At 39.8% G+C, this 13,079-nt stretch overlaps 1 protein-coding gene across 1 annotated transcript in view; it reads left to right on the top strand.

The window, feature by feature from the left end:
* Positions 1-213: 213 nt before the first annotated feature.
* The window catches only part of INO80C (INO80 complex subunit C), a 30,151-nt gene continuing 17,285 nt past the window's right edge, over positions 214-13,079 (top strand). The window contains exon 1 of the mRNA XM_084203510.1: positions 214-408. Within this exon, the coding sequence (XP_084059636.1) occupies positions 274-408 (135 nt within the window). The 5' untranslated portion in view covers positions 214-273. The remainder of the gene's footprint in view (positions 409-13,079) is intronic.

Below are 13,079 nucleotides of genomic sequence, written 5' to 3'. Positions count from 1 at the left end.
CACACGGACTACCCTGGGGCCAAGGCTGCCACCGTAGCCAGGTCTCTGACAAGGGGCCCGCGACACTGCAGGACAACGAGGAGGCGGCAGAGCTGCTTCCTTCCGAGCTCTACGCCTCACAAACGCCCGCCAAACCCGTTCGCCCTCGGCCCTCCCGACCAGGCCCGGCCCGTGGCGGAGCCGCGCCGCCATTACTGCGCATGCGCGGCCGCAGCACCGCCACAGCTGCCAGGGAACAGCAGAGTTCCCGGCCCGGGCGCGGAGCGGAGCGACATGGCGAGCCTGGTCCCCGCCGCCGCCTCGTCTCCTGCCGGGGCCGCGTCCCGCAGCAAGAAGCGCCCGGCAAGCCCGGGCACCGGCGGTGGCCCCACCAAGAAAAAGAAGGCGACGGCGCCTGGCGGCTCACAGGTAATGGTGAGAGGGGGGCGGCCGGGGCGCATGCGCGGTGGCGGCCGGCCTTTCCCCGCCCTTTCCCGCCTGCTGGGAGCGTGTTCCCTAGCCCCTGGCCGCCGGGGCTGCCCCCGCTCCCGGTGCCGCGGGTGTCCCGGGTCACGCCCGCCCTCCCCGGCACCCCTGCCTCCTCCTCTCCCGTCCAGCCCGTGGCAGCGCTGGAAGCTGCCGAGCCCGCTGCGGTGTCCCTCGGGCCGGCGGGGCCCTTCAGAGATGGGGCCTTCCTTCATACCGCTGCAGCGTGGAGGTTGTGTCCCCTCCCCGCCATGTACACAGCTGGACCGGTGGCGGCGTTACCCCCTTCCCCGGCCGGGTGTGCGGCCGGATGAGGCAAAGCTTGGCCTTTGCCGTGGAAGGAGGCTGCGTTTGTGACCACCGAGATACCGTGTGTGGTGACACACATGTGGTGGGTGACAGGTCCTGACCAAGCCGCCCCGCAGCTCGCTGTTCCCTGCGCTCGCCTGCAGTCGCAGCTCTGTACGCGGGGTGTGCCGTGCCTGAGGTCCGTGCGTACCCCCAAATTCACAAATCTCCGACCCTGCGTGATGCTGATTTTAGAGTGAGGCAGCCGAGCTGTCGTGGAGGAGGGACTAGTGCTGGACAGAGCACGATCCGGCAGCTGCTATATCTGCTGTGTGCAGTGCACATGGCCTTCTCCCAGTTGGACCAAGTGGATAGATGATTTATTTACATGTGAAATGAAGATGTAACCTCAGAGCCTGAGATTTGGGGAACAGGTCAGTCAGGAAGGGAGAAGGGCTATTAATGTCAGTTTGTTCTAAACTCCAAACCTCAATCCCAGCGGGTGGTGCAGCCTTGTTTTCTGCATTGTGTCATACCAGCACCTATCCCGAGTTGATGTCATCTGCCTCTTGATGATGAGGTAGAGATCACACCATTATAGAAATAAGCGATTACTCAAAAAATTCTTCATCTGCCTCTTGATGATGAGGTGGCATCTCATGCTCCAAAATGAAGTCCTAGAAGATGTTCAGAGTCATCGTGTACATGACATCTCTATAGACTTGAGATGCTGTTATGTCTTGGATTACTTCTAGAAAGATTTTGGTAGCTACAGTGGTCAAAAGAGGGTTGGAAAAAATTGCAGACTTTTTTCTTCCCCTTAGAAATTATTCTTCTCAGTAATATTTCATGAGCTGTAACAGTAGCATAGCTACAAAGTCTGCTCTACTGCCAGTTAGGTTGCTTGTTTTTACATCAGGAAAAATGCTTATGCATTTTTCAGCAATCTTCTCTCCAGGCAAATAGAAGCCATTGTGCACGCACGAGAGCACAGACACAAACTCTTCCTCGTTTGAGTGATGCTCTTGTTTTCACCCCGTGGCAGTTACATGGTTTCTTTTCTGGTGGGCTTATCCTAGGACCGGGAGTACACACCATCGTGCTTAATGTCACTAACAAACTGTGCCACAACTGTGAAAAATTACTGCCTGACATGATCACGTTTGACAACTTTTTCAAGGTGTGATAGAGATGATGATGATCTGAATTTTCCAGTGTGGAGCAGTGTGTTCTGTGCATATGTGTGTGTGTGTATGCAGATATAAAGCATTATATATTGGTATATAACTTAAATGTGTATAAAATAATTTATGTTTAAGACTTCCCCACACCCTTCAGCCTCTAAAACTGTTTTCCAAAGTTCACACCAAACTTAATCTTGTGGATAGTTTCCAGTGTTATGAGACAATCCATGATTTCTTACTCAAGCTGAGTTTCAGTACTGTGTGATAAACAGTTTTTGTAATTCTTCTCACTAGCCATTTCGGTGGAGAAAGAAGTAATTTCTCAACACAGCATCCGAGTCATCGTATGCATTCATTGACTTCAGCAGTGCAGATCAATCTCACAAGGAAAATAAAAAAATACCTCAGAAAATGTGTAACCTCAGGAATGGGACAAGAAACAGCTCATTCTAGCAATCTTACTCAATGTTGCTGTCTTACTCTGGAGTAAGCCAGCTCAAACAGAAATGAAATTGGGGCTCTGCATGCTTTGAGTTAAAAATGTTGATTATGCCATAGCTCACCAAAATATGTCATGCCATAGCCCAGCATTAAATGATTTGTGTTTGAAGTAAACTGACATTATTTCCTTGGTTAACTAGCAAACTACAGGTAAGATAATTCTTACTGGAAGGTTTAAAACTACCTGCAGGGGTCAACTTAGATCTGGGGACCCCCTGTTGTATTAAGTAGTAACTTCTGCTGAGAACCTTGTGCTGGCCTATGTGAAATACACTTCTCATTGTGCCAGCTGTGAACATCCCCATGTCTCTGATTCTGTCTTTGGAAAATTAAACAAAAAGGGATTTTTGTCAGTTCTGCAAATTGTATACTTAGTTTTTCTCTCGTGTGCTCTATGTCACAAGCAGCTGTCACAATGCTCACCCTGAAAGACACGCTGGTCTGGTAAAACTGCAAATTTCAAGAATGCGGTCATTTTTTAACATAACAAATTTACTTAAGAATAGCAGTGTAATCAATTAGTTTGAGTGACTGTTTATATCCTACAAGAAGGCACAATTATCACATAGCATACAGATTTTTATAAACCGCATTTTGATTTTGTTCATTCAACATGTGTATTGCTACTTTCTCTAAGATACACCTTAGGAACATTACCAAGAAACATTCTTCATCTTTTTTTTTAGAGCGTTGTGCTAATAACACCAAGGTTCTGGGTTCAATTCCCATATGGGCCATTCACTTGAGAGCTGGAATGGATGATCCTTGTTGGCCCCTTCCAACTCAGAACATTGTGTGATTTGTGTGAGTTACCGACCCAAAGGTATTGAGTCATATTTGTTTTGGAAGCGCATTGCTCATAGGGCTTGTCAGTCATGTCTGCAGAAGGAGACACATGCTTTTTGGACATAATGCCTGTACTTACCCAATGTAATATTAAAAGTGAGTTTACAGGAAAGCATGATTGCAAATTGATTACTTCACTTTCATCAGCATTACACAATTATTCCTCCCATGTTGTTGTGCCACTGCAAAATACCTCAGTCTTTGCTGCAGCCCTGTTGAGGCTTATAATGTATATTAAATGGTAACATTAAAGTGTCAAAACCAGTGCTGTGTAGTGATTTATACAGCACCATTCCCTTAGATATCCCTGCCCAGTGGTTCCCAGTAGCTGCTGATTCAGCTCCATCCCTGGCTGTTGTTCAGACTTGTTTCCAGGTCTCCTGTCTCATTAATTACTATCACTTTACCTGGGATAGAATCTTTGATACTGATCTTAAAATACCACCAGTTGCTCTACCTTAATGTTCACACCATTATTTTTATAAATTATAATGCAAAAGGAATCTTTTAAAAGAGTATATTCTAGATCAAGATGTAAGTAATAAAGTAAAATGATTTTCTGTGACAGGTAGCAATCTTTAAAGATCGAATTTGCAGTAAGATAGGAGAATGATTTGGAAAAGAAGTTTCTGATTTTATCATAGGAAAAATTAAAGAGAGGAATTATGCTAAATAATATGGTAAATTAAATTTGCTTACATTATTTGTGAAATAACTTCAGACTTAAACTGGTGAAGTATTTATGTTGATTTTATCTATAATTATTATTTTTGCAGCAGTACTACTGGTATGCCTGCTTAATGCTTTCTGTATTTCTCATTCTATGCTTAACAGCAAAAGCTATACAACAATGTTAGAAAATAAAATCAAAGTGATTTTGTTACTATCCTGTTAAATAAGCTCGTCTAATGCACCACACAAAAATAAATGGAGTGACTCTGATACAATTAGAACTCCATTTTTATTTTAAATGTATCTATATTATGATGTTTTTATCTCATAAACTGAAGATCATCAGATTTCAAAGTTCTGATAGACAGCTGTAAGTTCAATAAGTGGACTGAAATATATACATATTAACTTGGTTACTGTTATGTACTCAAAAGCTGCCCACTAAAGGCTGGGAGCTTATCCTTAGTACATAAACAGATAGAATTTGACCCTAAATTTCAGTAAATTTAATCAATTCTCCTGTCATGCTATTTTACCAAGCCTAGAATTCGTAATAGGAAACCATCAAATCAATTTTAAAATAACTTTTTTTTAAAGATCCCATTTGATGTGGCTATTAGTTCCTGAAAATCAAGGTTAGGGTGAATGAGTTTAACTACAGATTGGCAAGTACCACTAGAGCTACTGAGCTGAGCTGCTGCTGTCACCATGTTCTGGGACAATCTCTTAGAGGACCTCCTTCAGTGTGCACAGTATGACAACTTTCTGAGTGAAAATTAAAAATTACCTACTTACCACTTCAGACCTTGTTTACTACAGTCAGTATGATACCAAACTTATTCTAATTATTTTAGTATTAGGCATATTAGACTTACAGACTTTCTGCTAGACCATGTTAGACTTTGTGCTAATTCTCCTTTGTTGTTGGGAATTTAATAAACAAGTAGCATTTCTCACCAATCTGCCTGCCCTGAAAGACAGAAAGGAACTTGACACAACATGCAAGCAGGGAGATATAAGTACATATCTATTTGCCAGTTTATTAAAAAACTATCATGTCATTTTGCTCTAGACTACACTTTTTATTTTAAAACCTCTTTCATCCTGTAAGATTGTAACAGTAACCAAAAATACATGAATTTAACCAGTGAAGCTCTTCCTTTCTGAGGCTACTGCTTGCCTGGAATGGTGTCTTTAAAAGATACAGTGTGTTCCCACAGGATGTTAATTCAAACCTCATTAAATTGATTTAAATGACACTTCCATTGGATGAAATATAGATACTATGATAGATTGCAGGTGATTGCTAGTTACTGATAAAAACTGCTAAAGTGAGCTCTTCGAGTTCAGCCACTTGCACAATTGTACCAAACCCTACCCAAGAGTTTTGGCACTTACAAAACTAGCAGCCAGTTCAAAACAAATTGCCGTGTCTTAACAAGAGTTCTAGCAGGTAGCATTTCAATTGGCAGAGCTATCCCACACGTATTAATGGACTTTGGCCTCACAGTGCATGTCACCAGACCGCAGAGAAAATCCCCCAGACTTGCAGCTCTCAGAGGGTCACTGCTTATATCTAATCCTTTCAGACTCTGCACCACAAAGATACTTTCTGCAACAAAGCTAATAGTGAATAGCTGCAACACTCTTCCCAAAATACATCTTATTTTCAGGCAGTCCAGGAAAGAGAAATGGGATTATCCCGAAGCACCATTTTTTGTCACTTGCACATTTGAAGTTAAATCTGTTAAAGAACGAGAATCCCCCCAGTCCCTGATGAGGAAAAATGGTAATTAAAAGACAAAAAGCAGATTTTCTATGGAAATCTGGCAAAATTTACGTGTGTTTTAAGCTTAGCTGTATTTTAAAAAGGAATTGCTTTTCTAGAGCAATCTAGGTTAAAATGGAAACTGTCAAAACAGAGCTAAGAATTAACTTTGCTTGACATTTATCACATTTTGAAGGCTTCACATGATCTATAATCATAAAAGTATGTGAATTTCTAAACCAGACAATGCCAATCTCAAAGAATTACCTACCTCCTCCAACCAAATGTGAATAGATTTTAGTTTTAGAGTAAACACAGATTTGTTATGTTGTAGAAAGGCAAAAGCATATGTGTGTTGCCTTTTACTATGAGCATCAGTGTTCTGGTGCCATGGGTTTTTTACCCTTCTTCATTTGTCCTAGCAAACAATTTTAATATTTTCTTTAGCTAACACAAAATGGAGTCTTACTATGTTAACACCTAGTTTCAGGATTCATAATAAACATGCAGGAAATTTAGGAGACTTAATAAAGATGGTTCCCCACTTCAATCATAAGGAGATAACATAGGATAGGTTATTTTTTTGAAGGAGAAAGAGCAATCTAAAACACCTCATACATGTACTTTAACATGAAATTTTCTCCTGAGAGGTAGCACCCCTAAAAAGTGATCTCAGAATCCAGTTAGTGCTGTAAAATATTCAGATTACAAAAGAAAATTTGCAGTAACTCAACTGTCTAGATGTTGCAGATTTGAAGTGGTGTTAGACTGTTTTTCACATTTTTCTAAAGTGCAATAATTGTGTTTGACAGTAGCTTCAATTCTTGCTGTAGCAAGGCATTTGTAGTTATATCAATTATATATTATATCCATTTATTCAATGTGTTCATTTTGGATTAGAAAGGCTAATATTAATTTATTAGCCAGGGAGGGTTGTGAACACAGTTTTCAAACTTTCCAAGAAAACAGAATGGAGAGATTGGCTGTTTGTTTAAACCTGCAGAAAGCCATAAAAGCTGTGACACACTGTGTTGGGAAGTATGCCTGGCCCTGACACAAGAATTCATATCCATAAACAGAGTGTCTTGCCTCACTGCAAAGCACACCTGCAACTTTAAGAGGCTCAATTAGGCAAATGGATCAGTTTCTCATTTCTGGAGTCCCACTCTCCTCCTGCCTTCTTCCCTCTTATCCACCTCCGCCAAGTCTCAGCTGCATGCTCCTGCAGTGTGCATCATGCCAGCTTTGGTTCTCCCCAGACCTGTTCCCACTATAGAGGTCTGCTGTCAGGATTTGCCAGACATTCCCCCTCCCCTGGAAACTGCATTGCCTGCTGCTGCACTGGTGAACTGGACTGATTCACAGGGAAGTCTAACAGCTGTGGGGTGTAGCACAAGGAAGAGGCATGACCAAGTGGCAAGGAAAACCACTTATCCACTACAAGCAACCTACTTCATGAGTTTGCATACTCTTAATTCCAGATTTCATTAGTTGACTGTAACAGACTAAATGAAATGCTTGATCCTGTGTCCCTGCCTGCGGGAAGGCCTGCAAAGTAACAGCTTCAGCTGTCATATTGCTTGTCTGTCAGCCTCTAAGTCCCTCAGCTGATTCTGCTTACTGTGAGATGCCACCAAAGTAAGTTATCAAGAAATATGTTCTGGTCCTAATTATACTTTTCCCTGAAGATTTAGGAAACTCACTCTACATGGGATTCAGAACCATGAACACCTGCCTTTTTCAAAGCAGGTATTATATCCTTTCTTTCAAAAGTAAAAGCACGCTTATGCACTGATACTTGCTTCTTATATCATCTGTCCTTACAACTCCTTAATCTGTCCTCCACTTGAAGTTACCTGTTCCTGCCACTGCCTGAAGGAATTCAAACCCTTTTTTCCCAAGCACACCCTAACCACTGGGCTAAAAGCAGGTCTGATGTGGGAGTGTGCGAAGGTGTTCTCCTCTACAGCCAAGGACGGAGGTTTTGTCTCTGTTCCAAAGAGGCCAAATCATAGTTTGGTAATGAACATGGTTATCAGAATGCTCTGCTTATGTATTTTAGGTCTTTATTTCTGTTACATGCTTTGTCTTATGATAATTTTAATACAAAAAACACGGTTCTGCAAACAGGAATCAGAACTAATTTCCTTTCTAAACTCTAGGCAAAAAGTGAAATAATCACACCATCTAATAAGATGTGTTTATGTTGTAGTAAAAATGCAATACTGTTAATTCAAGAAACAAATTTGAAATGGATAGAAGGAAACTCTTTTGTGAGTAATACATACTTACACTGTGGCGGAGCCATCATTTTGGAAGGGTTGAATATCTGTGGCTACATGTCTTGTAATTGTCCTGTCCCAGGATGTAAGTACTGGCTGACTCAGCAAGAAAAACTGTCCTTGCTCATTAAAAGACACTGCTGTGGATAAGGAGCGGTTTTGAGAATTAAAAGATAAAATTCCTTTTATAGAGCATTGTAGGCCATTGCTCAGATTTACCACATGAAAAGAAACTCTTAGTATCATATTTGCCTTTTTATCATTTATTAAACAGAGAAGTATGATTTGTTGTGCAATTAATTAATTTTCAATAAACACAAAATTCCATGCTTCTGTGTACAACCTACCTAATATGTGTACTACATAAAACCTGATGTAATTAAAAAAGATAGCTCATTTTGCAAACATCCACAGGCCTAGAGGTAAAACCTTCTACACAGTTTTAAGCAACTTAGGTTTTTGAGGTTTTGCCCTTGGAGTGTTGACATGCTTGTAGCTTTACTTACCCTGATGTTCATGAGGATGCAGCGTGCTTATCATGACAGCCTTATTTATTGCTTCCTCAGATTTTTACTTTTCTGAGTTAATGAAAGAACAAGAAGAAAGGCAGGAAAGGCTAAGACACCTATGATAGTTTCTGCATATATTAGACAAGGCTTTCAGGTGTGGCTAGTGTCACTTAAGCAGTACAGCTGGAAAACTCAAATCAAATTTCAGGCATTTAAGTGTTTTTTCATATTTGAAAATGAAACAGCAACTTCCCAAGCTAAATACAGAACTACTGCTTGGAGTTTGGTTAGATATGAATCAAGGAGACCATACTTGAAGCAAAGGTTATTGGCATCTCCAGAGGATAGGCGATGTTCATCAGGCAAGGGAGAAAGTATTGTGAAAACACTCATCGCTTAGGATAAAGGTGGAGGGAACACACTCTAGGAAACTGTGTGAAAGTTATGTGCCATAAAAAGTCTTTCTGTTGAATCTGTGGTGTATTGGTATGCAGTCCATCCAAAAACTTGTCCTAATTTTCCAGATAAACTGGTACCTTTAATAAAAGATGACTCATCTGTTTAAAAACTTTGTTACATTTATGCCCTGAAATCATCAGGACTACAGCAAAATACTGCTGAATTGGAACATGAAGAAATTTGGGCAGTAATTAATGTGAATTACAAGACTGCTTGTGACCAAAAGAGCTTTTTGTTACTAAAACCAGTGTTTTCTTTTTTATAAGATACTGATTTCTAGCCGGGGAGATGGAGAGCTGCACGGAGAGTTGTGCAGTCTCTGCGCTGGGAAGTGCTTGGGGCCTGCTGGGGCAAAGCCCCAGGAATCTACTCCAAGGTCAGTTCTGACCCTGCTTTGAGCAGGAGGTGAGCTGGTGACCTCCTGAGACCACTTCCAGCCTCAGTGATTCAGTGTTACTGTGTCAACTTCCAGATGTCTGATTGTGTGACTAAGATGGGTGTGTCCTCTCCCTAAGCAAACAGTCCTACACCCCTGTCATAGGCAGATTCAAACGTGAAAATTACCTCAAAAATCAACGACTACATTTAGACAGTATTAAGTCTCCTTATACTGTAACAATGGTTATGTTTTAGTAGAACTGCTCTTCCCTTGAAAGGACAGGACAATGTTCTGACAACAAAATTAGCTGTTAAAGTCAGCAAACTGGAATAGAAGAAGGCCATTTTTCCTTGATGTATGCGCACTGTACTCAGGCTCCTTAAAGCAAAGTAGTAATCTGGAAAGGTCTTATTCTTTAACTTGATTATCTTTATTTACATAGTCTAGAACTAGAAGTGCTAGTTCAAGTCTCACATTAATGACCTTGAATTTTCTCCACTCAGAAATTCCATTTTCATCTGACTTTTTGTTAAATCTACTTTTTGCAGCCTGAATTGCCTTTTTTTACAGATACAGACTTGCCCTTTTTATGCTTGTCCTTTTTTTTATCTGTCCAAAAGGTAGTTTTTTATTTGCTGAATAATTCATTGTGGGAAATATCTTAAAACAGGATCCTGTTAAACCCACCACAAAATGTTAAATATTATGTTTCCCCTCTCAGCTACAATTGTGGACGTGATACCAAAACTTCACTGATTCTAATGTGGTGGCAAGTCAAGTCTTTTAATAGTTCTGTTTTATTTCAAGCAAAAAAGGCAGTTGGGAGAGAAGTTTATTTGAAAACATGAACTGTCTGGCACTTTTCAGATCTGCTGCAGTTCCTCAACTTCAATATATGGTATCAGGGTGAAGTGCCACAGAACTTGCATAGCTGAGTAAACAACCACCTACTTGTACAAATGTTTCTGCAGAAATATGTCAGAAATTTGCCTTCAAATTAGCTCTACCATACAATTCCATCTTCCCTTTTTCTCCTGAGCTGCCTCAAAATAGTCTACAAGAGATACTTATATTACCTTATTTTCATCTAAATTAGAATTTGCCATATGTTTATTTTGGTTCAGTTGTCAGGTTGGTTTTTTTTTCATTATCCAGTTAAATGTAGGTATCCATTGGATAATGCACCTACAGTTCTGCTGAGTACAGGAAACTGGTGCGCTATCCAAATTTGGAATGGTTGGTAGTGAGTTTACTAGAGAAAGGAAAGTGAATGCAGTATTCAGGGCATGTGCAACCAGATTTTTTTGTCCCATAATATGAGACAAACAACAAAGATGACAGATTTAGCTTGAAGAAGTTTAAAGTCTGAGGTATAGTTTATTTTCTTGTCTTCTTTAAAAGACTTTTGAAGCATCTGATAAAATTACTGCTCTCTGATACATTATACTTTTGATAACTTTTTGAAGGTCTGTAGAAAGAATGTTTTTATTCTCAGTTCCTGTAGCATTGCAATGTTTCATAGATCAATGTACCTAAGCTTTATGTTTCTGACATGGTGTTTCAGTATGGCAATCTTAGATACCTGTGCACAAATGGAAAAACCTTCTTCTAAGTAACTTTAGATTGCAGTGCACCGTGGCAGAAGTAGTGTGGTTAGCAGAAATGAAATAAAACTAGAATTTTAATATCCTTAAAGTGACAAGAAAAACAGAATCAAGTGCTAAAATGTGCAAAAAATAGGGAAAATGCAAAAGTGAATGTTTGTTATCTGTATTGGTTTACCCAGTAGTCAATAACATTTTGAAGGTAAAATTTAACTCTTCTAATTCAGGTGTGTTTTTTCCTTAGCAAAATAGATGGAGTAGGAGCTCTGAAAGATACCCCCTGTTTTCAGTTGAAACTATTTAATTGCCTTTCCTTGAAGAAATTTTGTTTTGTGTTTCTTTGTTACTCAAGTGTTATTTTCCATCAGAATGGATAATGTTCTACAGAATAAACTACAATGTGGAAACTGAAGGTGGTTTTTTTTCTTCCAGAATGAAATTAGTCTTCCATCAATCATAGGAGCCGACAACTTTTTGCTTTCCTTGTCCTTGATTCAGTCACGTGTAGATGAATGAACTTGGATCCTTCTCCTACCTTGGCTGAAGGCTGTTACTCGGCACAGGGATTCTGGTATGCTCCCTGAGCAGCATTACAATGTTAGCAGCACATGAGCATATTGTAATCCTCCACTCTTTTCTCCAGAAGTACTTTGACCTTAGCTGTGCTGTATCAAATGATGTATTTTAAACTTTAAGATGCAGTTTAGCCAAAGTCCTTGACTGATTTTTTCTGATAGAGAAAGGAACATACTGGCGGTTTTTTTATAAAAATCTAATTGTGATTTACTGTAGTCCTTTTTGCGAGTATGCTTCCATCCTTTTTCAGTCTTAAAGCCCATCAATTTAGGAGACTTTTTTTATTTAGAGGGATCAAAATATTCTGTTAGCTGAGCTCACTTTTACCCTTGATACAAGTATGACCCAACACATGCTTTTGGATTCTAAATATACTGAAAGTTTTAGCTCTAGGGCCACTTTGGCAATGCCATTCAGCTTATGCTTATGAATTTGTCCAAGTTACAATTTTCTTAATAAAGAAAACTGTCAAACTTTAGAAACAAGGAGTAGTCCCAATCCACCAAATGAAATCTAAAAGTGAGAGATCCCGTGCTATTATTTAAGCCAAAGGGAGCTTTGTGGCAAATGCAAATTAAACCAAGTTTTTCTGGGATAGTGTGAAGCTATTCACAGTTGTGTCCCAATTACATTTTATTTGAGACTTTTCCCCACAGGAAATAGTAATTTTTTCCTTTAAATATCTGTAAGTTATAAAAATTTGCCTATCACAGTACTTAAATGTCTTTAAATGGGAAAACATGTTTGGCATTTGAAATCTCTTAAGAATAAATCTAAGCTTTTTACTGAGGCTTGTTCATCTTATTCTGTGTTTGACTGCTTAATAATTTTGAAGAGAAGAAATTGAACTTGAGTTTTTCTTGGTTTGTTTGTTGTTTTTTTTTTTTTTTTTAAGTGAGCAGTACCATTATGAAAGGAGATCTTGTGTCATGAAATTGCTATGTCTTTTTCCCCCAGGTTTTTAAGAAATGCTTGAGAGGTGGGGAATGTAATTAAAATCTTATTCTCCCTTTGGTTGCATTTTTAATTTTGAATTCTAACCCCTTGCACATCATAATAGAGCTTTGCATTAGGGTGTTTTATACCTCTATCAAAGTGACTAAAGTAATTAGTATTTTATACATTTAGGTAAGTATTTTGTCACTGGAACCACCAGTGCAGGTGAATGATAATGGTTTTATGCTCAGGCACTGACAGGACCCTAAATGAGAATGTCGCCTTTTAATCAAGAGCACTTGGAGTCTATGGTATTGAAATGCCCTACAGAGAGCATAGAAAAGCCATCCATCACTTTGTGACAGTCCAATCTTTTAGTGCATGAGTAAAATTTTATTCAGCCTTTCTGAGGCAGTTGGAATGTGAGATGTTTAACTCGCCTCAGAACAGCAGAAGTTCGAAAGCATAATGTCGAGATTGCTATCTGGGCAGCTTATGTGTCTTTGTGTATTATCTTTATTTATTTAAATTGCAGTTGAAGCGTTTTCCATGTCCTGCTTCAAACACCTTCCCCCATACTCTTATATACCCAACAGCAGAGATTATATCT

This window comes from Fringilla coelebs, assembly GCF_963513975.1.
Source record: "Fringilla coelebs genome assembly, chromosome: 1".
NCBI classification, from domain to species: Eukaryota; Metazoa; Chordata; class Aves; order Passeriformes; family Fringillidae; genus Fringilla; species Fringilla coelebs.
The sequence above is the reverse complement of the archived record's forward strand: the minus strand, read 5'-3'. Positions and strand labels throughout refer to the sequence as shown.